The sequence below is a fragment of the Carassius carassius genome, chromosome 22, assembly GCF_963082965.1.
Source record: "Carassius carassius chromosome 22, fCarCar2.1, whole genome shotgun sequence".
NCBI classification, from domain to species: domain Eukaryota; kingdom Metazoa; phylum Chordata; class Actinopteri; order Cypriniformes; family Cyprinidae; genus Carassius; species Carassius carassius.
In genome coordinates, this window is record NC_081776.1 from 32,297,286 (window position 1) to 32,323,087 (window position 25,802).

Genomic DNA, 25,802 nt, shown 5'->3' on the forward strand with positions numbered 1-25,802 from the left:
CACTAAAAATACAAATAATAAGATATGAAATATCGCCCCACAATCACTAAAAATACAAATAATAAGATATGAAATATCGCCCCACAATCACTAAAAATACAAATAATAAGATATGAGATAGCGCCTCACAATCACTAAAAATACAAATAATAAGATATGAGATAGCGCCTCACAATCCCTAAAAATACAAATAATAAGATGAGATAGCACCTCACAATCCCTAAAAATACAAATAATAAGATATGAGATAACGCCTCACAATCACTAAAAAAACAAATAGTAATAAGATATGAGATAGCGCCCCACAATCACTAAAAATACAAATAATAAGATATGAAATATCGCCCCACAATCACTAAAAATACAAATAATAAGATATGAGATAGCGCCTCACAATCACTAAAAATACAAATAACAAGATATGAGATAGCACCTCACAATCACTAAAAATACAAATAATAAGATATGAGATAGCGCCCCACAATCACTAAAAATACAAATAACAAGATATGAGATAGCACCTCACAATCACTAAAAATACAAATAATAAGATATGAGATAGCGCCCCACAATCACTAAAAATACAAATAATAAGATGAGATAGCACCTCACAATCCCTAAAAATACAAATAATAAGATATGAGATAACGCCTCACAATCACTAAAAAAACAAATAATAATAAGATATGAGATAGCGCCCCACAATCACTAAAAATACAAATAATAAGATATGAAATAGTGCCCCACAATCACAAAAAATACAAATAATAAGATATGAGATATCGCCTCATAATCACTAAAAATACAAATAAGATATGAGATAGCACGTCACAATCACTAAAAATACAAATAATAAGATATGAAATAGCATGTCACAATCACTAAAAATACAAATAATAATAAGATATGAGATAGTGCCTCACAATCCCTAAAAATACAAATAATAAGATATGAGATAGCGCCTCACAATCCCTAAAAATACAAATAAGATATGAGATAGCGCCCCACAATCACTAAAAATACAAATAATAGGATATGAGAAAGCGCCTCACAATCACTAAAAATTCAAATAATAATAAGATATGAGATAGTGCCTCACAATCCCTAAAAATACAAATAATAAGATATGAGATAGCGCCTCACAATCCCTTAAAATACAAATAATAAGATATGAGATAGCGCCCCACAATCACTAAAAATACAAATAATAAGATGAGATAGCGCCTCACAATCCCTAAAAATACAAATAATAAGATATGAGATAACGCCTCACAATCACTAAAAAAACAAATAATAATAAGATATGAGATAGCACCTCACAATCACTAAAAATACAAATATTAAGATATGAGATAGCGCCCCACAATCACTAAAAATACAAATAATAAGATATGAGATAGCACGTCACAATCACAAAAAATACAAACAATAAGATATGAGATAGCGCCTCACAATCACAAAAAATACAAATAATAAGATATAAGATAGCGCCCCACAATCACTAAAAATACAAATAATAAGATATGAGATAGCGTATAAAATTACAAATAATAAGATATGAGATAGCGCCCCACAATCACTAAAAATACAAATAATAAGATATGAGATAGCACGTCACAATCACAAAAAATACAAATAATAAGATTTGAGATAGCGCCCCACAATCACTAAAAATACATATAATAAGATATGAGATAGCGTATAATAATACAAATAATAAGATATGAGATAGCGCCCCACAATCACTAAAAATACAAATAATAAGATATGAGATAGCACGTCACAATCACAAAAAATACAAATAATAAGATATGAGATAGCGCCCCACAATCACTAAAAATACAAATAATAAGATGAGATAGCGCCTCACAATCCCTAAAAATACAAATAAGATATGAGATAGCACCTCACAATCACTAAAAATACAAATATTAAGATATGAGATAGCGCCCCACAATCACTAAAAATACAAATAATAAGATATGAGATAGCACGTCACAATCACAAAAAATACAAATAATAAGATTTGAGATAGCGCCCCACAATCACTAAAAATACAAATAATAAAATATGAGATAGCGCCTCACAATCCCTAAAAATACAAATAATAAGATATGAGATAGCGCCCCACAATCACTAAAAATACAAATAATAGGATATGAGAAAGCGCCTCACAATCACTAAAAATACAAATAATAATAAGATATGAGATAGTGCCTCACAATCCCTAAAAATACAAATAATAAGATATGAGATAGCGCCTCACAATTGCTTAAAATACAAATAATAAGATATGAGATAGCGCCCCACAATCACTAAAAATACAAATAATAAGATGAGATAGCGCCTCACAATCCCTAAAAATACAAATAATAAGATATGAGATAACGCCTCACAATCACTAAAAAAAAAAATAATAAGATATGAGATAGCACCTCACAATCACTAAAAATACAAATATTAAGATATGAGATAGCGCCCCACAATCACTAAAAATACAAATAATAAGATATGAGATAGCACGTCACAATCACAAAAAATACAAACAATAAGATATGAGATAGCGCCTCACAATCACTAAAAATACAAATAATAAGATATAAGATAGCGCCCCACAATCACTAAAAATACAAATAATAAAATATGAGATAGCGTATAAAATTACAAATAATAAGATATGAGATAGCGCCCCACAATCACTAAAAATACAAATAATAAGGTATGAGATAGCACGTCACAATCACAAAAAATACAAATAATAAGATTTGAGATAGCGCCCCACAATCACTAATAATACAAATAATAAGATATGAGATAACGTATAATAATATAAATAATAAGATATGATAGCGCCTCACAATCACTAAAAATACAAATAATAATAAGATATGAGATAGCGCCCCACAATCACTAAAAATACAAATAATAAGATGAGATAGCGCCTCACAATCCCTAAAAATACAAATAATAAGATATGAGATAGCACCTCACAATCACTAAAAATACAAATATTAAGATATGAGATAGCGCCCCACAATCACTAAAAATACAAATAATAAGATATGAGATAGCACGTCACAATCACAAAAAATACAAATAATAAGATTTGAGATAGCGCCCCACAATCACTAAAAATACAAATAATAAGATATGAGATAGCGTATAATAATACAAATAATAAGATATGAGATAGCGCCTCACAATCACTAAAAATACAAATAATAAGATATGAGATAGCGCCCCACAATCACTAAAAATACAAATAATAAGATATGAGATAACGTATAAAATTACAAATAATAAGATATGAGATAGCGCCCCACAATCACTAAAAACGCAAATAATAATAATAAGATATGAGATAGCGCCTCACAATCACTAAAAATACAAATAATAATAATAAGATATGAGATAGCGCCTCACAATCACTAAAAATACAAATGATAATAATAAGATATGAGATAGCACCTCATAATCACTAAAAATACAAATAATAATAATAAGATATGAGATAGCACCTCACAATCACTAAAAATACAAATAATAATAAGATATGAGATAACGCCTCACAATCACTAAAAATACAAATAATAATAATAAGATATGAGATAGCGCCTTACAATCACTAAAAATACAAATAATAATAATAATAAGATATGAGATAGCGCCTTACAATCACTAAAAATAAAAATAATAATAATAAGATATGAGATAGCACCTCACAATCACTAAAAATACAAATAAGATATGAGATAGCGCCTCACAATCACTAAAAATACAAATAATAAGATTTGAGATAGCGCCCCACAATCACTAAAAATACAAATAATAAGATATGAGATAACGTATAATAATACAAATAATAAGATATGATAGCGCCTCACAATCACTAAAAATACAAATAATAATAAGATATGAGATAGTGCCCCACAATCACTAAAAATACAAATAATAAGATGTGAGATAGCACCCCACAATCACTAAAAATACAAATAATAAGATATGAGATAGCGCCCCACAATCACTAAAAATACAAATAATAAGATATGAGATAGCGCCTCACAATCACTAAAAATACAAATAATAAGATGTAAGATAGCACCCCACAATCACTAAAAATACAAATAATAAAATATGAGATAGCACCCCACAATCACTAAAATACAAATAATTAGATATGAGATAGCGCCCCACAATCACTAAAAATACAAATAATAAGATATGAGATAGCACCTCACAATCACTAAAAATACAAATAATAAGATGTGAGATAGCAGCCCACAATCACTAAAAATACAAATAATAAAATATAAGATAGCGCCCCACAATCACTAAAAATACAAATAACAATATATAAGATAGCGCCCCACAATCACTAAAAATACAAATAATAAGATATGAGATAGCGCCCCACAATCACTAAAAATACAAATAACAAGATGTAAGATGGCACCCCACAATCACTAAAAATACAAATAATAAGATATGAGATAGCGCCCCACAATCACTAAAAATACAAATAACAAGATATGAGATAACACCCCACAATCACTAAAAATACAAATAACAAGATATGAGATAGCGCCTCACAATCACTAAAAATACAAATAATAAGATATGAGATAGCGCATCACAATCCCTAAAAATACAAATAATAAGATGAGATAGCACCTCACAATCCCTAAAAATACAAATAATAAGATATGAGATAACGCCTCACAATCACTAAAAAAACAAATAATAATAAGATATGAGATAGCGCCCCACAATCACTAAAAATACAAATAATAAGATATGAAATATCGCCCCACAATCACTAAAAATACAAATAATAAGATATGAGATAGCGCCTCACAATCACTAAAAATACAAATAACAAGATATGAGATAGCGCCCCACAATCACTAAAAATACAAATAATAAGATATGAGATAGCACGTCACAATCACTAAAAATACAAATAACAAGATATGAGATAGCACCTCACAATCACTAAAAATACAAATAATAAGATATGAGATAGCGCCCCACAATCACTAAAAATACAAATAATAAGATGAGATAGCACCTCACAATCCCTAAAAATACAAATAATAAGATATGAGATAACGCCTCACAATCACTAAAAAAACAAATAATAATAAGATATGAGATAGCGCCCCACAATCACTAAAAATACAAATAATAAGATATGAAATAGTGCCCCACAATCACAAAAAATACAAATATTAAGATATGAGATAGCGCCCCACAATCACTAAAAATACAAATAGGATATGAGAAAGCGCCTCACAATCACTAAAAATACAAATAATAATAAGATATGAGATAGTGCCTCACAATCCCTAAAAATACAAATAATAAGATATGAGATAGCGCCTCACAATCCCTAAAAATACAAATAAGATATGAGATAGCGCCCCACAATCACTAAAAATACAAATAATAGGATATGAGAAAGCGCCTCACAATCACTAAAAATTCAAATAATAATAAGATATGAGATAGTGCCTCACAATCCCTAAAAATACAAATAATAAGTTATGAGATAGCGCCTCACAATCCCTTAAAATACAAATAATAAGATATGAGATAGCGCCCCACAATCACTAAAAATACGAATAATAAGATGAGATAGCGCCTCACAATCCCTAAAAATACAAATAATAAGATATGAGATAACGCCTCACAATCACTAAAAAAACAAATAATAATAAGATATGAGATAGCACCTCACAATCACTAAAAATACAAATATTAAGATATGAGATAGCGCCCCACAATCACTAAAAATACAAATAATAAGATATAAGATAGCGCCCCACAATCACTAAAAATACAAATAATAAGATATGAGATAGCGTATAAAATTACAAATAATAAGATATGAGATAGCGCCCCACAATCACTAAAAATACAAATAATAAGATATGAGATAGCACGTCACAATCACAAAAAATACAAATAATAAGATTTGAGATAGCGCCCCACAATCACTAAAAATACATATAATAAGATATGAGATAGCGTATAATAATACAAATAATAAGATATGATAGCGCCTCACAATCACTAAAAATACAAATAATAATAAGATATGAGATAGCGCCCCACAATCACTAAAAATACAAATAATAAGATGAGATAGCGCCTCACAATCCCTAAAAATACAAATAAGATATGAGATAGCACCTCACAATCACTAAAAATACAAATATTAAGATATGAGATAGCGCCCCACAATCACAAAAAATACAAATAATAAGATATGAGATAGCACGTCACAATCACAAAAAATACAAATAATAAGATTTGAGATAGCGCCCCACAATCACTAAAAATACAAATAATAAGATATGAGATAGCGCCTCACAATCCCTAAAAATACAAATAATAAGATATGAGATAGCGCCCCACAATCACTAAAAATACAAATAATAGGATATGAGAAAGCGCCTCACAATCACTAAAAATACAAATAATAATAAGATATGAGATAGTGCCTCACAATCCCTAAAAATACAAATAATAAGATATGAGATAGCGCCTCACAATTGCTTAAAATACAAATAATAAGATATGAGATAGCGCCCCACAATCACTAAAAATACAAATAATAAGATGAGATAGCGCCTCACAATCCCTAAAAATACAAATAATAAGATATGAGATAACGCCTCACAATCACTAAAAAACAAATAATAATAAGATATGAGATAGCACCTCACAATCACTAAAAATACAAATATTAAGATATGAGATAGCGCCCCACAATCACTAAAAATACAAATAATAAGATATGAGATAGCACGTCACAATCACAAAAAATACAAACAATAAGATATGAGATAGCGCCTCACAATCACTAAAAATACAAATAATAAGATATAAGATAGCGCCCCACAATCACTAAAAATACAAATAATAAGATATGAGATAGCGTATAAAATTACAAATAATAAGATATGAGATAGCGCCCCACAATCACTAAAAATACAAATAATAAGATATGAGATAGCACGTCACAATCACAAAAAATACAAATAATAAGATTTGAGATAGCGCCCCACAATCACTAAAAATACAAATAATAAGATATGAGATAGCGTATAATAATATAAATAATAAGATATGATAGCGCCTCACAATCACTAAAAATACAAATAATAATAAGATATGAGATAGCGCCCCACAATCACTAAAAATACAAATAATAAGATGAGATAGCGCCTCACAATCCCTAAAAATACAAATAATAAGATATGAGATAGCACCTCACAATCACTAAAAATACAAATATTAAGATATGAGATAGCGCCCCACAATCACTAAAAATACAAATAATAAGATATGAGATAGCACGTCACAATCACAAAAAATACAAATAATAAGATTTGAGATAGCGCCCCACAATCACTAAAAATACAAATAATAAGATATGAGATAGCGTATAATAATACAAATAATAAGATATGATAGCGCCTCACAATCACTAAAAATACAAATAATAATAAGATATGAGATAGTGCCCCACAATCACAAAAAATACAAATAATAAGATGTGAGATAGCACCCCACAATCACTAAAAATACAAATAATAATAAGATATGAGATAGCGCCCCACAATCACTAAAAATACAAATAATAAGATATGAGATAGCGCCTCACAATCCCTAAAAATACAAATAATAAGATATGAGATAGCGCCCCACAATCCCTAAAAATACAAATAATAAGATATGAGATAGCGCCCCACAATCACTAAAAATACAAATAATAAGATATGAGATAACGTATAAATTTACAAATAATAAGATATGAGATAGCGCCCCACAATCACTAAAAATGCAAATAATAATAATAAGATATGAGATAGCGCCTCACAATCACTAAAAATACAAATAATAATAATAAGATATGAGATAGCGCCTCACAATCACTAAAAATACAAATGATAATAATAAGATATGAGATAGCACCTCATAATCACTAAAAATACAAATAATAATAATAAGATATGAGATAGCACCTCACAATCACTAAAAATACAAATAATAATAAGATATGAGATAACGCCTCACAATCACTAAAAATACAAATAATAATAATAAGATATGAGATAGCGCCTTACAATCACTAAAAATACAAATAATAATAATAATAAGATATGAGATAGCGCCTCACAATCACTAAAAATAAAAATAATAATAATAAGATATGAGATAGCACCTCACAATCACTAAAAATACAAATAAGATATGAGATAGCGCCTCACAATCACTAAAATTACAAATAATAAGATTTGAGATAGCGCCCCACAATCACTAAAAATACAAATAATAAGATATGAGATAACATATAATAATACAAATAATAAGATATGATAGCGCCTCACAATCACTAAAAATACAAATAATAATAAGATATGAGATAGTGCCCCACAATCACTAAAAATACAAATAATAAGATGTGAGATAGCACCCCACAATCACTAAAAATACAAATAATAAGATATGAGATAGCGCCCCACAATCACTAAAAATACAAATAATAAGATATGAGATAGCGCCTCACAATCACTAAAAATACAAATAATAAGATGTAAGATAGCACCCCACAATCACTAAAAATACAAATAATAAAATATGAGATAGCACCCCACAATCACTAAAATACAAATAATTAGATATGAGATAGCGCCCCACAATCACTAAAAATACAAATAATAAGATATGAGATAGCACCTCACAATCACTAAAAATACAAATAATAAGATGTGAGATAGCAGCCCACAATCACTAAAAATACAAATAATAAAATATGAGATAGCGCCCCACAATCACTAAAAATACAAATAACAATATATAAGATAGCGCCCCACAATCACTAAAAATACAAATAATAAGATATGAGATAGCGCCCCACAATCACTAAAAATACAAATAACAAGATGTAAGATGGCACCCCACAATCACTAAAAATACAAATAATAAGATATGAGATAGCGCCCCACAATCACTAAATATACAAATAACAAGATATGAGATAACACCCCACAATCACTAAAAATACAAATAACAAGATATGAGATAGCGCCCCTCAATCACTAAAAATACAAATAACAAGATATGAGATAGCGCCCCACAATCCCTAAAAATACAAATAATAAGATATGAGATAGCGCCTCACAATCACTAAAAATACAAATAATAAAATATGAGATAGCGCCCCACAATCACTAAAAATACAAATAATAAGATGTGAGATAGCACCCCACAATCACTAAAAATACAAATAATTAGATATGAGATAGCAGCCCACAATCACTAAAAATACAAATAATAAAATATGAGATAGCGCCCCACAATCACTAAAAATACAAATAACAAGATATGAGATAGCGCCCCACAATCACTAAAAATACAAATAATAAGATATGAGATAGCGCCCCACAATCACTAAAAATACAAATAACAAGATATGAGTTAGCGCCCCAGAATCACTAAAAATACAAATAACAAGATATGAGATAGCGCCCCACAATCACTAAAAATACAAATAACAAGATATGAGATAGCGCCTCACAATCACTAAAAATACAAATAATAAGATATGAGATAGCGCCTCACAATCACTAAAAATACAAATAATAAAATATGAGATAGCGCCCCACAATCACTAAAAATACAAACAATAAGATATGAGATAGCGCCCCACAATCACTAAAAATACAAATAATAAGATATGAGATAGCGCCCCACAATCACTAAAAAAACAAATAATAATAAGATATGAGATAGCGCCCCACAATCACTAAAAATACAAATAACAAGATATGAGATAGCGCCCCACAATCACTAAAAATACAAATAACAAGATATGAGATAGCGCCCCACAATCACTAAAAATACAAATAACAAGATATGAGATAGCGCCCCACAATCACTAAAAATACAAATAACAAGATATGAGATAGCGCTCCACAATCACTAAAAATACAAATAACAAGATATGAGATAGCGCCCCACATTCACTAAAAATACAAATAATAAGATATGAGATAGCGCCCCACAATCACTAAAAATACAAATAACAAGATATGAGATACCACCCCACAATCACTATAAATACAAATAATAAAATATGAGATAGCGCCCCACAATCACTAAAAATACAAATAATAAGATATGAGATAGCGCCTCACAATCCCTAAAAATATAAATAATAAGATGTGAGATAGCAGCCCACAATCACTAAAAATACAAATAATAAGATATGAGATAGCGCCCCACAATCACTAAAAATACAAATAATAAAATATGAGATAGCGCCTCACAATCCCTAAAAATACAAATTATAAGATGTGAGATAGCAGCCCACAATCACTAAAAATACAAATAACAAGATATGAGATAGCACCCCACAATCACTAAAAATACAAATAACAAGATATGAGATAGCACCCCACAATCACTAAAAATACAAATAATAAGATATGAGAAAGCACCCCACAATCACTAAAAATACAAATAATAAGATATGAGATAGCGCCCCACAATCACTAAAAATACAAATAATTAGATATGAGATAGCGCCCCACAATCACCAAAAAAACAAATAACAAGATATGAGATAGCGCCCCACAATCACTAAAAATACAAATAATTAGATATGAGATAGCGCCCCACAATCACTAAAAATACAAATAACAAGATATGAGATAGCGCCCCACAATCACTAAAAATACAAATAATAAGATATGAGATAGCGCCCCAAATTCACAAAAAATACAAATAATAAGATATGAGATAGCGCCCCACAATCACTAAAAATACAAATAACAAGATATGAGATAGCGCCCCACAATCACTAAAAATACAAATAATAAAATATGAGATAGCGCCCCACAATCACTAAAAATACAAATAATAAGATATGAGATAGCGCCTCACAATCCCTAAAAATACAAATAATAAGATGTGAGATAGCAGCCCACAATCACTAAAAATACAAATAACAAGATATGAGATAGCACCCCACAATCACTAAAAATACAAATAACAAGATATGAGATATGAGATAGCACCCCACAATCACTAAAAATACAAATAATAAGATATGAGATAGCACCCCACAATCACTAAAAATACAAATAATAAGATATGAGATAGCGCCCCACAATCACTAAAAATACAAATAATTAGATATGAGATAGCGCCCCACAATCACTAAAAATACAAATAACAAGATATGAGATAGCGCCCCACAATCACTAAAAATACAAATAATTAGATATGAGATAGCGCCCCACAATCACTAAAAATACAAATAACAAGATATGAGATAGCGCCCCACAATCACTAAAAATACAAATAACAAGATATGAGATAGCGCCCCACAATCACTAAAAATACAAATAATAAAATATGAGATAGCGCCCCACAATCACTAAAAATACAAATAATAAGATATGAGATAGCGCCTCACAATCCCTAAAAATACAAAAAATAAGATGTGAGATAGCAGCCCACAATCACTAAAAATACAAATAACAAGATATGAGATAGCACCCCACAATCACAAAAAATACAAATAACAAGATATGAGATATGAGATAGCACCCCACAATCACTAAAAATACAAATAATAAGATATGAGATAGCACCCCACAATCACTAAAAATACAAATAATAAGATATGAGATAGCGCCCCACAATCACTAAAAATACAAATAATTAGATATGAGATAGCGCCCCACAATCACTAAAAATACAAATAACAAGATATGAGATAGCGCCCCACAATCACTAAAAATACAAATAATTAGATATGAGATAGCGCCCCACAATCACTAAAAATACAAATAATAAGATATGAGATAGCGCCCCACAATCACTAAAAATACAAATAATTAGATATGAGATAGCGCCCCACAATCACTAAAAATACAAATAACAAGATATGAGATAGCGCCCCACAATCACTAAAAATACAAATAATTAGATATGAGATAGCGCCCCACAATCACTAAAAATACAAATAACAAGATATGAGATAGCGCCCCACAATCACTAAAAATACAAATAACAAGATATGAGATAGCGCCCCACAATCACTAAAAATACAAATAACAAGATATGAGATAGCGCCCCACAATCACTAAAAATACAAATAACAAGATATGAGATAGCGCCCCACAATCACTAAAAATACAAATAATTAGATATGAGATAGCGCCCCACAATCACTAAAAATACAAATAACAAGATATGAGATAGCGCCCCACAATCACTAAAAATACAAATAACAAGATATGAGATAGCGCCCCACAATCACTAAATACTACAAATAACAAGATATGAGATAGCGCCCCACAATCACTAAAAATACAAATAACAAGATATGAGATAGCGCCCCACAATCACTAAAAATACAAATAACAAGATATGAGATAGCGCCCCAAATTCACAAAAAATACAAATAATAAGATATGAGATAGCGCCCCACAATCACTAAAAATACAAATAACAAGATATGAGATAGCGCCCCACAATCACTAAAAATACAAATAATAAAATATGAGATAGCGCCCCACAATCACTAAAAATACAAATAATAAGATATGAGATAGCGCCTCACAATCCCTAAAAATACAAATAATAAGATGTGAGATAGCAGCCCACAATCACTAAAAATACAAATAACAAGATATGAGATAGCACCCCACAATCACTAAAAATACAAATAACAAGATATGAGATAGCACCCCACAATCACTAAAAATACAAATAATAAGATATGAGATAGCACCCCACAATCACTAAAAATACAAATAATAAGATATGAGATAGCCCCCCACAATCACTAAAAATACAAATAATTAGATATGAGATAGCGCCCCACAATCACTAAAAATACAAATAACAAGATATGAGATAGCGCCCCACAATCACTAAAAATACAAATAATTAGATATGAGATAGCGCCCCACAATCACTAAAAATACAAATAACAAGATATGAGATAGCGCCCCACAATCACTAAAAATACAAATAACAAGATATGAGATAGCGCCCCGCAATCACTAAAAATACAAATAACAAGATTTGAGATAGCGCCCCACAATCACTAAAAATACAAATAACAAGATATGAGATAGCGCCCCACAATCACTAAAAATACATATAATTAGATATGAGATAGCGCCCCACAATCACTAAAAATACAAATAACAAGATATGAGATAGCGCCCCACAATCACTAAAAATACAAATAATAAGATATGAGATAACGCCTCACAATCACTAAAAAAACAAATAATAATAAGATATGAGATAGCACCTCACAATCACTAAAAATACAAATAATAAGATATGAGATAGCGCCCCACAATCACTAAAAATACAAATAAGATATGAGATAGCACGTCACAATCACTAAAAATACAAACAATAAGATATGAGATAGCGCCTCACAATCACTAAAAATACAAATAACAAGATATGAGATAGCGCCCCACAATCACTAAAAATACAAATAACAAGATATGAGATAGCGCCCCACAATCACTAAAAATACAAATAATAAGATATGAGATAGCGCCCCACAATCACTAAAAATACAAATAATAAAATATGAGATAGCGCCCCACAATCACTAAAAATACAAATAATAAGATATGAGATAGCACCTCACAATCACTAAAAATACAAATAATAAGATATGAGATAGCGCCCCACAATCACTAAAAATACAAATAATAAGATATGAGATAACGCCTCACAATCACTAAAAAAACAAATAATAATAAGATATGAGATAGCACCTCACAATCACTAAAAATACAAATAATAAGATATGAGATAGCGCCCCACAATCACTAAAAATACAAATAAGATATGAGATAGCACGTCACAATCACTAAAAATACAAACAATAAGATATGAGATAGCGCCTCACAATCACTAAAAATACAAATAACAAGATATGAGATAGCGCCCCACAATCACTAAAAATACAAATAACAAGATATGAGATAGCGCCCCACAATCACTAAAAATACAAATAATAAGATATGAGATAGCGCCCCACAATCACTAAAAATACAAATAATAAGATATGAGATAGCAGCCCACAATCACTAAAAATACAAATAACAAGATATGAGATAGCACCCCACAATCACTAAAACTACAAATAACAAGATATGAGATAGCACCCCACAATCACTAAAAATACAAATAATAAGATATGAGATAGCACCCCACAATCACTAAAAATACAAATAATAAGATATGAGATAGCGCCCCACAATCACTAAAAATACAAATAATTAGATATGAGATAGCGCCCCACAATCACTAAAAATACAAATAACAAGTTATGAGATAGCGCCCCACAATCACTAAAAATACAAATAATTAGATATGAGATAGCGCCCCACAATCACTAAAAATACAAATAACAAGATATGAGATAGCGCCCCACAATCACTAAAAATACAAATAACAAGATATGAGATAGCGCCCCACAATCACTAAAAATACAAATAACAAGATATGAGATAGCGCCCCACAATCACTAAAAATACAAATAACAAGATATGAGATAACGCCCCACAATCACTAAAAATACAAATAATTAGATATGAGATAGCGCCCCACAATCACTAAAAATACAAATAACAAGATATGAGATAGCGCCCCACAATCACTAAAAATACAAATAATAAGATATGAGATAACGCCTCACAATCACTAAAAAAACAAATAATAATAAGATATGAGATAGCACCTCACAATCACTAAAAATACAAATAATAAGATATGAGATAGCGCCCCACAATCACTAAAAATACAATAAGATATGAGATAGCACGTCACAATCACTAAAAATACAAACAATAAGATATGAGATAGCGCCTCACAATCACTAAAAATACAAATAACAAGATATGAGATAGCGCCCCACAATCACTAAAAATACAAATAACAAGATATGAGATAGCGCCCCACAATCACTAAAAATACAAATAACAAGATGTGAGATAGCACCCCACAATCACTAAAAATACAAATAACAAGATATGAGATAGCGCCCCACAATCACTAAAAATACAAATAACAAGATATGAGATAACGCCCCACAATCACTAAAAATACAAATAACAAGATATGAGATAGCGCCCCACAATCACTAAAAATACAAATAACAAGATATGAGATAGCGCCCCACATTCACTAAAAATACAAATAATAAGATATGAGATAGCGCCCCACAATCACTAAAAATACAAATAACAAGATATGAGATAGCGCCCCACAATCACTAAAAATACAAATAATAAAATATGAGATAGCGCCCCACAATCACTAAAAATACAAATAATAAGATATGAGATAGCGCCTCACAATCACTAAAAATACAAATAATAAGATATGAGATAGCGCCTCACAATCCCTAAAAATACAAATAATAAGATGTGAGACAGCAGCCCACAATCACTAAAAATACAAATAATAAGATATGAGATAGCACCCCACAATCACTAAAAATACAAATAACAAGATATGAGATAGCACCCCACAATCACTAAAAATACAAATAATAAGATATGAGATAGCACCCCACAATCACTAAAAATACAAATAATAAGATATGAGATAGTGCCCCACAATCACTAAAAATACAAATAATTAGATATGAGATAGCGCCCCACAATCACTAAAAATACAAATAACAAGATATGAGATAGCGCCCCACAATCACTAAAAATACAAATAATTAGATATGAGATAGCGCCCCACAATCACTAAAAATACAAATAACAAGATATGAGATAGCGCCCCACAATCACTAAAAATACAAATAACAAGATATGAGATAGCGCCCCACAATCACTAAAGATACAAATAACAAGATATGAGATAGCGCCCCACAATCACTAAAAATACAAATAACAAGATATGAGATAGCGCCCCACAATCACTAAAAATACAAATAACAAGATATGAGATAGCGCCCCACAATCACTAAAAATACAAATAATTAGATATGAGATAGCGCCCCACAATCACTAAAAATACAAATAACAAGATATGAGATAGCGCCCCACAATCACTAAAAATACAAATAATAAGATATGAGATAACGCCTCACAATCACTAAAAAAACAAATAATAATAAGATATGAGATAACACCTCACAATCACTAAAAATACAAATAATAAGATATGAGATAGCGCCCCACAATCACTAAAAATACAAATAAGATATGAGATAGCACGTCACAATCACTAAAAATACAAACAATAAGATATGAGATAGCGCCTCACAATCACTAAAAATACAAATAACAAGATATGAGATAGCGCCCCACAATCACTAAAAATACAAATAACAAGATATGAGATAGCGCCCCACAATCACTAAAAATACAAATAATAAGATATGGGATAGCGCCCCACAATCACTAAAAATACAAATAACAAGATATGAGATAGCACCCCACAATCACTAAAAATACAAATAACAAGATATGAGATAGCCCCCCACAATCACTAAAAATACAAATAACAAGATATGAGATAGCGCCCCACAATCACTAAAAATACAAATAATAAGATATGAGATAGCGCCTCACAATCACTAAAAATACAAATAATAAAATATGAGATAGCGCCCCACAATCACTAAAAATACAAATAATAAGATATGAGATAGCACCTCACAATCACTAAAAATACAAATAATAAGATATGAGATAGCGCCCCACAATCACTAAAAATACAAATAATAAGATATGAGATAACGCCTCACAATCACTAAAAAAACAAATAATAATAAGATATGAGATAGCACCTCACAATCACTAAAAATACAAATAATAAGATATGAGATAGCGCCCCACAATCACTAAAAATACAAATAAGATATGAGATAGCACGTCACAATCACTAAAAATACAAACAATAAGATATGAGATAGCGCCTCACAATCACTAAAAATACAAATAACAAGATATGAGATAGCGCCCCACAATCACTAAAAATACAAATAACAAGATATGAGATAGCGCCCCACAATCACTAAAAATACAAATAATAAGATATGAGATAGCGCCCCACAATCACTAAAAATACAAATAACAAGATATGAGATAGCGCCCCAGAATCACTAAAAATACAAATAACAAGATATGAGATAGCGCCCCACAATCACTAAAAATACAAATAACAAGATGTGAGATAGCACCCCACAATCACTAAAAATACAAATAACAAGATATGAGATAGCGCCCCACAATCACTAAAAATACAAATAACAAGATGTGAGATAGCACCCCACAATCGCTAAAAATACAAATAATAAGATATGAAATAGCACCTCATAATAACTAAAAACCTAAATGATAAGATTAACAGTCGAAATCCTGAAGTAAAAAGACAAAATCATGCGATACTGTCATTATTATGAGAATAAGTCTCAATTATGTGATACTCAGTTGTAATTATGAAACGAGTCAAAATTACAAGAAATTATGAGATAAATCATAATTGAGAGGAAAAGTCAAACTTGACAAGTCAAAATGATCACTAAAACATTTAGACTTATTAGCTCTTCATTTTGACTTTGTATGTCAATTTAAAGTTATTCTCATAATGTCAGTATCACAGGATTAAGACTTTTATCATACTGTTTCCTCAATTATGAGAGTAGCTCAGGATTTCAGCTTTTGATCTAATAATTACAGTACAGTATCTCATGACAGAAACAGGCTCCCACACATTTCTTTACCCTAAAGCACTTGAATAATATAATAAAACATGCTGTTCTCACTGGAGTATACACACTGTAACTCTCAAGAGCTACGCACACACACACACTCGCTCTGCTCCAGCTGAGGAATCACCTGGTTTTAAAGCTCTGCTCTGTGGTTTGACTCATCCCCGGCAAAGTCTCTCCATCAGCGTGTTTCCTCTTGGTTTGATTAGAGTCCATGGACCATTCCTGCAGCACACACACATACGGCCCTTCAACCCTTCATGGCTTTTTTAATTAACGTGTGGAACTGCTTTAAGCATCTGGTTTCACACAGTCAAAGTGGATGCAAATCAAACTCCAAAATGACCAGAAGCAGCATGAACATCATATCAGTAGTCCACATGATACTTGTGTATTCATACCATGCTATGTGTGAGGAACAGAGTGAAATTGAATTTTTTTCCTCCACCACGGACTTAGGATCTCATAATTATCTCATTCTTTTGGCCATTTATCTCAATTATGACTTACAGCGTCTTATAGTAATGACAATATACCACGATTATGTTTAGATTTTTAGAATTATGACTAATATTTAATGATTAGACTTTTTATTTTGCTCCTTTGACTATTTATCTCATAATTATGGCTTATCCTCTCATAATTATGAAAGCATCTCATGATGTCAATTTTTTTTTTAATTACATTGACCATTTTATAGTTATGGCTTAGTATCTCACGATTTCATATATTTATCTTGTTCTTTCAATTATTTATCTCATAATCATGACTTAGTATCTCATAATTGACTTTCAACTTATAACATTTGAACTGTAAGAGCAGAGTTGACTTGACTTGTAAGTCTTTCCCTCCACCAGAGCTCCTCAATCTCATTTGTGCTGGTGTTAGGCCAATGCTATGTGAGGTCCATGAGATAATCCAGGCACAGTGAATGAACGAGGTCTTCAGTTTCAGCCTGTTCCTCACACAAAGCATCATCTGGACTGCTGTTATGACACTGTTATGGTGCTCGTGTGTCGGCCCTGTTCACTTTCTCTGTGTGTAACAGAACAGTGTGACATGCGTCTGGAGCTCCTGGCGGTTCTCTGTGTGTCTCGTACCTCAAACTGAGGCCAGGTCATGGTCATGCCAGGCCCGTGGTTGCAGCGGAACCACTTGAGGTCTTCCTGTGCGTTGGCTGCCTGGAGCGTGTCCTCCAGTGTGTGATAGACGGCTGAGTACCTGAAGAAGAGACCATCACAGCTGGAGGGTTAACATGAGAAGAGCGACTCATGCATGCTGGTCTCTGAACAACAACAGTGCTCCTGTGTGACTCTATTCAAATGATAACACAGCAGCGGTCAGGTGCTCACTTGTGATTGGAGGAGAGGTCGAGGTGCTGCTTGACGTCCAGCAGCAGCTCTCTGAAGAAGTGCAGTCTCTTGCCCTCAAACTGCTGCCACTGTTCGAACACCTGCTCCATGTTCTCCATGTACTGAGGGGTCAGCTTCTCCAGCTCCTCCAGAGACTTCCTGTAGTGCTCCAGCGCCTGCGACACACACAAACACACGCCGTCACAAACCATCCAGTCACTGCTGCCGCGGTACACACGCAATCATATCCGCTGGATCAACCTGAAATATAGGGGTTTTCAACACAATTTGAGCGTTCACAATACGTTGATGACAGATTGTGCTGCCAGTTTATATTACTAAAATCTAAAATAGGCATTTTTAACTTTTAGATGTTACTAGTTCATGACAGATGTTATTGTTCAATTGTTCTATATTTAAGAGACGGTTCATTTGATGTTCTGCATAAACATACAGTAACTTTCACTAACTGTGTCAACTCTTTCATAAGTTCCTATACAGTGTAAGTACTGTAAAAACACTACAGAAAGCAGTTAGCCAATCAACAGAGAGCTCATTTGCATACAGAAGTCTTAAAGGAACATCAGAGAGAGGCGGACCTTCTGAACTTCCTGCTGGCACTTCTCCACTTTCTCCTGCAGCTTCTTCTGGGCCTCTGGGTTGTTATTCTCCAGCTTGCTTGAGCTCTCTCGGCTGGAGGCCGTTTTCTCCTCCTTACAGGCGTTGTGGTAGGCCTTCTTCATCGCATTCACCTGCCGTCATCATTACAGTGAGACAAACATACATGCACTCATACAATATCAGAAAACAGCAGTGGGGTTATGGGTAATATCAGCTCCAAAGAGCATGCATGCATGGATGGATGAGCACCTTGCAGATGTTTCTGGGCCACACCAAGCTCACACACTTGACAGAACAGATAAAATGCTAATTTACACTCAAGTCCTCAAAAGCATAACCACGCACATCTTCATTCTCATGACTGCACTGACAGGTGTAATGGTTAATAATAATTGTTAAGGAATCAGAAGTAGAATGATAAAAATTTAGTTTAAAATGTAGTACGATCCAACAAACTGAGCGTATGCTCTTTGGGTTACATACTAAACAATCTCAAGAGCAAATAGGCTGAACATACCCATATTTATTGTACAAATAAGTTGAACACACTGCATCACATGCCCTGAAGCTTCCTTACAGTGTTAAGCCAGTGTTTGCTGACTGTGTGGAGCTGTTGTGCTCGTACCTCCTTGAGTTTCTTGGCCCAGGGTTTCTGTGCCTTGCGAAAGCCATCGTCCGCTTCTTTGGTCTCCTTGAAGCCACCAATCATCTGTTTGTGGTAAGCGTCCTTCTGCCAGTTCTTGATTTTCTCCAGGTGCTCTCCGGTCAGTGCAGTCTTCGCCTCCATGTGCAGGTCGCTCACCTTCTCTGCCTCGGTCATCAGAGCGAACCATGCTCGCCCCACAGTCCCGTACTGAGGCCCTAGAGGAGACCACACAGACAAGACCTTCATTAAGACGATCAGAGCCAATGATACGTCTGCCTTTGTGCTGCTTCATCCACATGATGTCCTGTTTGCTCCTAATGAACTGACCTGAGATTCAAGAACATCTCTGGGTCACAAGCAACTGAACCCATCGCTAAAAAACATTACATTACTTCTGAAGTGCATGCATTATAAGACTTGTGAAAGGAACATTTTACCGTCATCCTCCAATTATTATTTAATAAAACAGATTCACTTATTAATCATAAAATTTTAGTTCTAAGTCACCAAGTTGGAAATGTGAAGAGTTTGCATGCTTCTTTAGAGATAAAGTTATAAACATTAGATCAGGGATCTGTTTTTTAAATTATAGCCGGTCAATTATGCTCCCTCCATCATTTTACCATTTTACTCTGGTTGATGTTGAGACACTATGAAAGGTTGTGACAGAACTGAGACTATCTACTTGTTCCCTTGATCCAGTTCCTACCTCTCTTTTAAAAAGTATTTGTTGACTCCATATCTGTTGATATCCTTGAGATGGTAAATCACTCCCTCCAGCTTGGCATTTTCCCTACTGTCCTAGTAAAACCTGTCTATAAAAAAAGAGGGAGCTCAGATATTTTTACTCCTAGTAATTATAGACCCATCTCAAATCTTACATTTTTAAGTAAAATATTAGAGAAAATAATTTTTAATCAGTTGAGTACGTTCTTAAATGCAAATTCAAAACGAGTGATGTTTCAGTCTGGTTTTAGAAATTGGCCTTCAATTCTAGTGCTTTTTGACTTGAGTGCTGCGTTTAATACAATAGATCACCAGATTCTTTTAAATAGATTCAATGACTGTGTTGGTCTATCTGGAACCGTTTTAAATAGTTTTTTTATTTTTTATAATATCTTAGTGAAAGAACATTTGTAGCATCTATTAATAATACCTTGTCTGAATATAGAAAGGTACCATGTGGGGTTCCTCAGGGATCAGTTTTAGGACCACTGCTTTTTAATCTATATATGTTACCTCTCGGTCACATCATCAGGAGGAATGCATGGTATCTCTTTTCATAGCTATGCTGATGACACAAAGTGTGTTTGTAGCCATGTCTCCTGATGACCCTGTGCCAATCGATACAAACTGCATCCAAGACATAAATGTCTGGAGGTCACAAAACTTCTTACAACTCAACCAAAATAAAACTGAAGTATTGATTACTGGATCAGAAATTGACCCCATTCATGCATTTATAACTAGCAGGCTTGACTACTGCAATTCCCTTCTTTCTGGTCTACCAAAGAATATGAGCAACCAATTGCAATTAATCAAAAAATACTGCTGCGAATATTGACAAAAACCAGAAAGAGAGATCATATTACACCAGTATTAAAGTCATTACACTGGTTACCTGATAGTTTTCCTATTGATTTAAAAAATCTTTTATTAGTTTATAAGGCATTGCTCCAGACTATCTTTCAAAAAAGCTTACAGTATATGAACCTAGAAGAACTCTTAGGTCCTCTTATTCTTTTCTTCTAACTGTACCTCATAGCAAAACTAAATGTGGTAATATAGTTTCAAATCTAAATTAAAAACATATATTTTTAGTCTGGTCTTTCTGTAAAGACTTATAAAACCTCTGTATATTTCATTTGTCGTATTTTGCCTCATTTGTAATGTTTTATTTCATATTATAATATATCCTAGAGGACCATATTTCATCTAGAGTTCAGCTCCAGCCCTAATCAAACACACCAAACCAGCTTATCAAGGTCTTCAGACGTGCTAGAAACGTCCAGACGGGTGTGTCGGAGTTGGCTAGAAATGAAAAACACAGGATGTTAAGACACTCCTGCACTCATTCTGAATGTATTACCTGGCCTGAGGTCTGTTATTTACTCTCTCTAGTCTGTAGACATGAAACTTTTCATTATTGATCAGCTGTTTATGTCCTAACCATTAAAACATCATCATGTGTTGATTTGAAGTATATATTAATGTCATTCCTGTCAGCTTTTAAACACAGATCTCAGATTACAGTGAGATCAGCGCTCACTTCACTTTCACTTCCTCCCTATATGGTTTCCTCAGATGAACCGCAAACCCCTGACAGTGTATCTAGGGGAAGTGAGGTTACACTCAGGAGCCTAGCCAGTGTGGCCTAAAGATAGAGCCGTCCCCACAGTGTCAAACCCTCAGCTGTGTGTGTGTGTGTGTGTGCACCTCTCTCCAGCAGCTGTGTCCAGCGCTTGGCCCAGTCGCTGAGCTGCGTGGCGTAGCTCTTCTCGATGCGTGCGCGCTCGTGCAGACAGTTCATCAGGTCAGTACACAGCCGGTTCCCATCGTCCACACGCTTCACCGCACACTTGAAGTTCCCCACCTGACGGAGGGAGACACGCGAGCGTCATATACCCACCACACGCTAGCAGAGAAACACACACAGATGAGCGCTACACACCTCCCAGAAGCTGTCGCTGGACACATCCCCCAGAGAGTCGGACAAGACTGACATGCTGAAACACAACAACAACAACAACAACAACATGTTCACAAGAGATTCACATTCAGATAAACACTGCTCTTTAACCCACACACAGTGCAGCAGCGACACACGTGATTAACCCTGTGAACAAACACGGAGGACTCCCATGAACACAGCCCACGCGTGTGAGCTGCCATGACCTCACTTCCTGCTCTATTAAAAACACATTCAATCATAAACGCACTAACAGTGCAAGAAAGGGTTAAAGCATGCTGTTGAGGAAATGAATAACAGCCCACACAGTCAGACAGGAAGTGATGCCAGCGCGTGTCGACTGCTCAGTAAGCCTTTCTCTCCACAGGTGCTGGTCATATAATTAGAATATCATCAAAAAGTTGATTTCACTAATTCCATTTGTGACGAGTGGGGCGGGGCCGAGGGACATGGGAGCGAGGCCGGTGGAGTGATTAGAGATGAGCTACACCTGTTCGACCCACCGGTCTCGAGGCCCACGGAGGAGATGGAAGGATATAAAACTGGAGCGACGACAGTGAAGGACGAGAGAGGTCCAGGCCTGGGCTTTTAGTTGTGTTTTGGTTTTTATTTGCGCGCACCAGTCGTCCGTGAGGGGATGGTGCGCTGTTTTGTGTTTATTTTGCTTTATTAAAATGTTGTTTGATTGTCCGCTGGTTCCCGCCTCCTTCTTGCCGAAGATTACAAAGGTTTAATTCGTTACAGTGGTGCCGAAACCCGGGAGAAGGAGGGACGCGCTGCTGAAGATCCCTCGCCGCTGTGGTGAATCCGCGGTGCCAACGAGCAGGCGAGGAGTGTGCCGCCATGGACGCTCGAGGCGGTGGGCTGGAGCGAGTTGCCGGGGACGGGCGAGCTCGCTACCGGCCGCCCACGATAGGGAGGGGCGGCTGCCGTCTGTGAGGGAGCGGAGGAGTCTGCGCCGTTCGCCAGGTGGCCGGAGCCCGCTGCCATCCGCCGGAACGGGGAGGAGCAGGGAACGGGGGACTCCTGCCGGCTGCCCAAAACCGGAGGAGCCGTCGCCGTCAACCGGGCGGCGAAGGAGTGTCGTGCCGTCCGCCGAGGGCCGTCCAGTGCCACCGCCAGGCACCGCGGAGGAGATCACCCAGCTGGTGGAGGGCCGAGCAGCAGTGCGTCTGGGAACCGGATTTTTTTATTTATTTTTTCCTCTCTCCCCTCTCTCGTCTCTGTCGCTCCTCCTTCCTTCTCCTTTTCTCTCGCCTCGCCTGTCCTACCCCCAGGTCCCCGTGAGCAGTCCCCCCCGGAGGGAGGGGGGGGGGGAGTAGAGCGCAGTCTCGGGAGTACCCCCCGGCCTGCGAGGGGCGATGGGGGTATGTGACGAGTGGGGCGGGGCCGAGGGACATGGGAGCGAGGCCGGTGGAGTGATTGGAGATGAGCTACACCTGTTCGACCCACCGGTCTCGAGGCCCACGGAGGAGATGGAAGGATATAAAACTGGAGCGACGACAGTGAAGGACGAGAGAGGACCAGGCCTGGGCTTTTAGTTGTGTTTTGGGCTTTATTTGTGCGCACCAGTCGTCCGTGAGGGGCTGGTGCGCTGTTTTGTGTTTATTTTGCTTTATTAAAATGTTGTTTGATTGTCCGCCGGTTCCCGCCTCCTTCTTGCCGAAGATTACAAAGGTTTAATTCATAACACCATTCAAAAAGTGAAACTTGTATATTATATTAATTCATTACACACAGACTGATATATTTCAAATGTTTATTTCTTTTAATTTTGATCATTATAATTAACAACTAAGGAAAATCCCAAATTCAGTATCTCAGAAAATTAGAAAATTGTGAAAAGGTTCAATATTGAAGACACCTGGTGCCCGACTCTAATCAGCTAATTAACTCAAAACACCTGCAAAGCCTTTAAATGGTCTCTCAGTCTAGATCTGTACAGTCGTGGCCAAAAGTTGTGAGAATTACATAAATATTGGAAAAGTTGCTGCTTAAGTTTTTATAATAGCAATTTGCATATACTCCAGAATGTTAGGAAGAGTGATCAGATGAATTGCATAGTCCTTCTTTGCCATGCAAATTAACATAATCCCAAAAAAACCTTTCCACTGCATTTCATTGCTGTCATTAAAGGACCTGCTGAGATCATTTCAGTAATCGTCTTGTTAACTCAGGTGAGAATGTTGACGAGTACAAGGCTGGAGATCATTATGTCAGGCTGATTGGGTTAGAATGGCAGACTTGACATGTTAAAAGGAGGGTGATGCTTGAAATCATTGTTCTTCCATTGTTAACCATGGTGACCTGCAAAGAAACGCGTGCAGCCATCATTGCGTTGCATAAAAATGGCTTCACAGGCAAGGATATTGTGGCTACTAAGATTGCACCTAAATCAACAATTTATAGAATCATCAAGAACTTCAAGGAAAGAGGTTCAATTCTTGTTAAGAAGGCTTCAGGGCGTCCAAGAAAGTCCAGCAAGCGCCAGGATGGTCTCCTAAAGAGGATTGAGCTGCGGGATCGGAGTGCCACCAGTGCAGAGCTTGCTCAGGAATGGCAGCAGGCAGGTGTGAGTGCATCTGCACGCACAGTGAGGACAAGACTTTTGGAAGATGGCCTGGTGTCAAGAAGGGCAGCAAAGAAGCCACTTCTCTCCAAAAAAAACATCAGGGACAGATTGATCTTCTGCAGAAAGTATAGTGAATG

General features: G+C 34.7%; 2 protein-coding genes across 7 annotated transcripts in view; both read right to left on the minus strand.

Annotated features, from left to right (window-relative positions):
• Positions 1-25,802, minus strand: part of LOC132099226 (T-complex protein 1 subunit beta-like) — a 90,359-nt gene that overhangs the window by 39,367 nt on the left and 25,190 nt on the right. The window lies entirely within an intron of this gene.
• Positions 1-25,802, minus strand: part of LOC132099228 (protein kinase C and casein kinase substrate in neurons protein 2-like) — a 31,683-nt gene that overhangs the window by 2,068 nt on the left and 3,813 nt on the right. For all 6 annotated transcript variants that reach the window (XM_059505668.1, XM_059505670.1, XM_059505669.1 and 3 more), the window contains exons 2-8: positions 23,076-23,130; positions 22,841-22,997; positions 20,384-20,619; positions 19,737-19,889; positions 19,138-19,313; positions 18,886-19,006; positions 17,913-18,010 (exon numbers count right to left, since the gene is read on the minus strand). In XM_059505668.1, the coding sequence (XP_059361651.1) occupies positions 17,913-18,010; positions 18,886-19,006; positions 19,138-19,313; positions 19,737-19,889; positions 20,384-20,619; positions 22,841-22,997; positions 23,076-23,129 (995 nt within the window). In that variant the 5' untranslated portion in view covers position 23,130. The remainder of the gene's footprint in view (positions 1-17,912; positions 18,011-18,885; positions 19,007-19,137; positions 19,314-19,736; positions 19,890-20,383; positions 20,620-22,840; positions 22,998-23,075; positions 23,131-25,802) is intronic.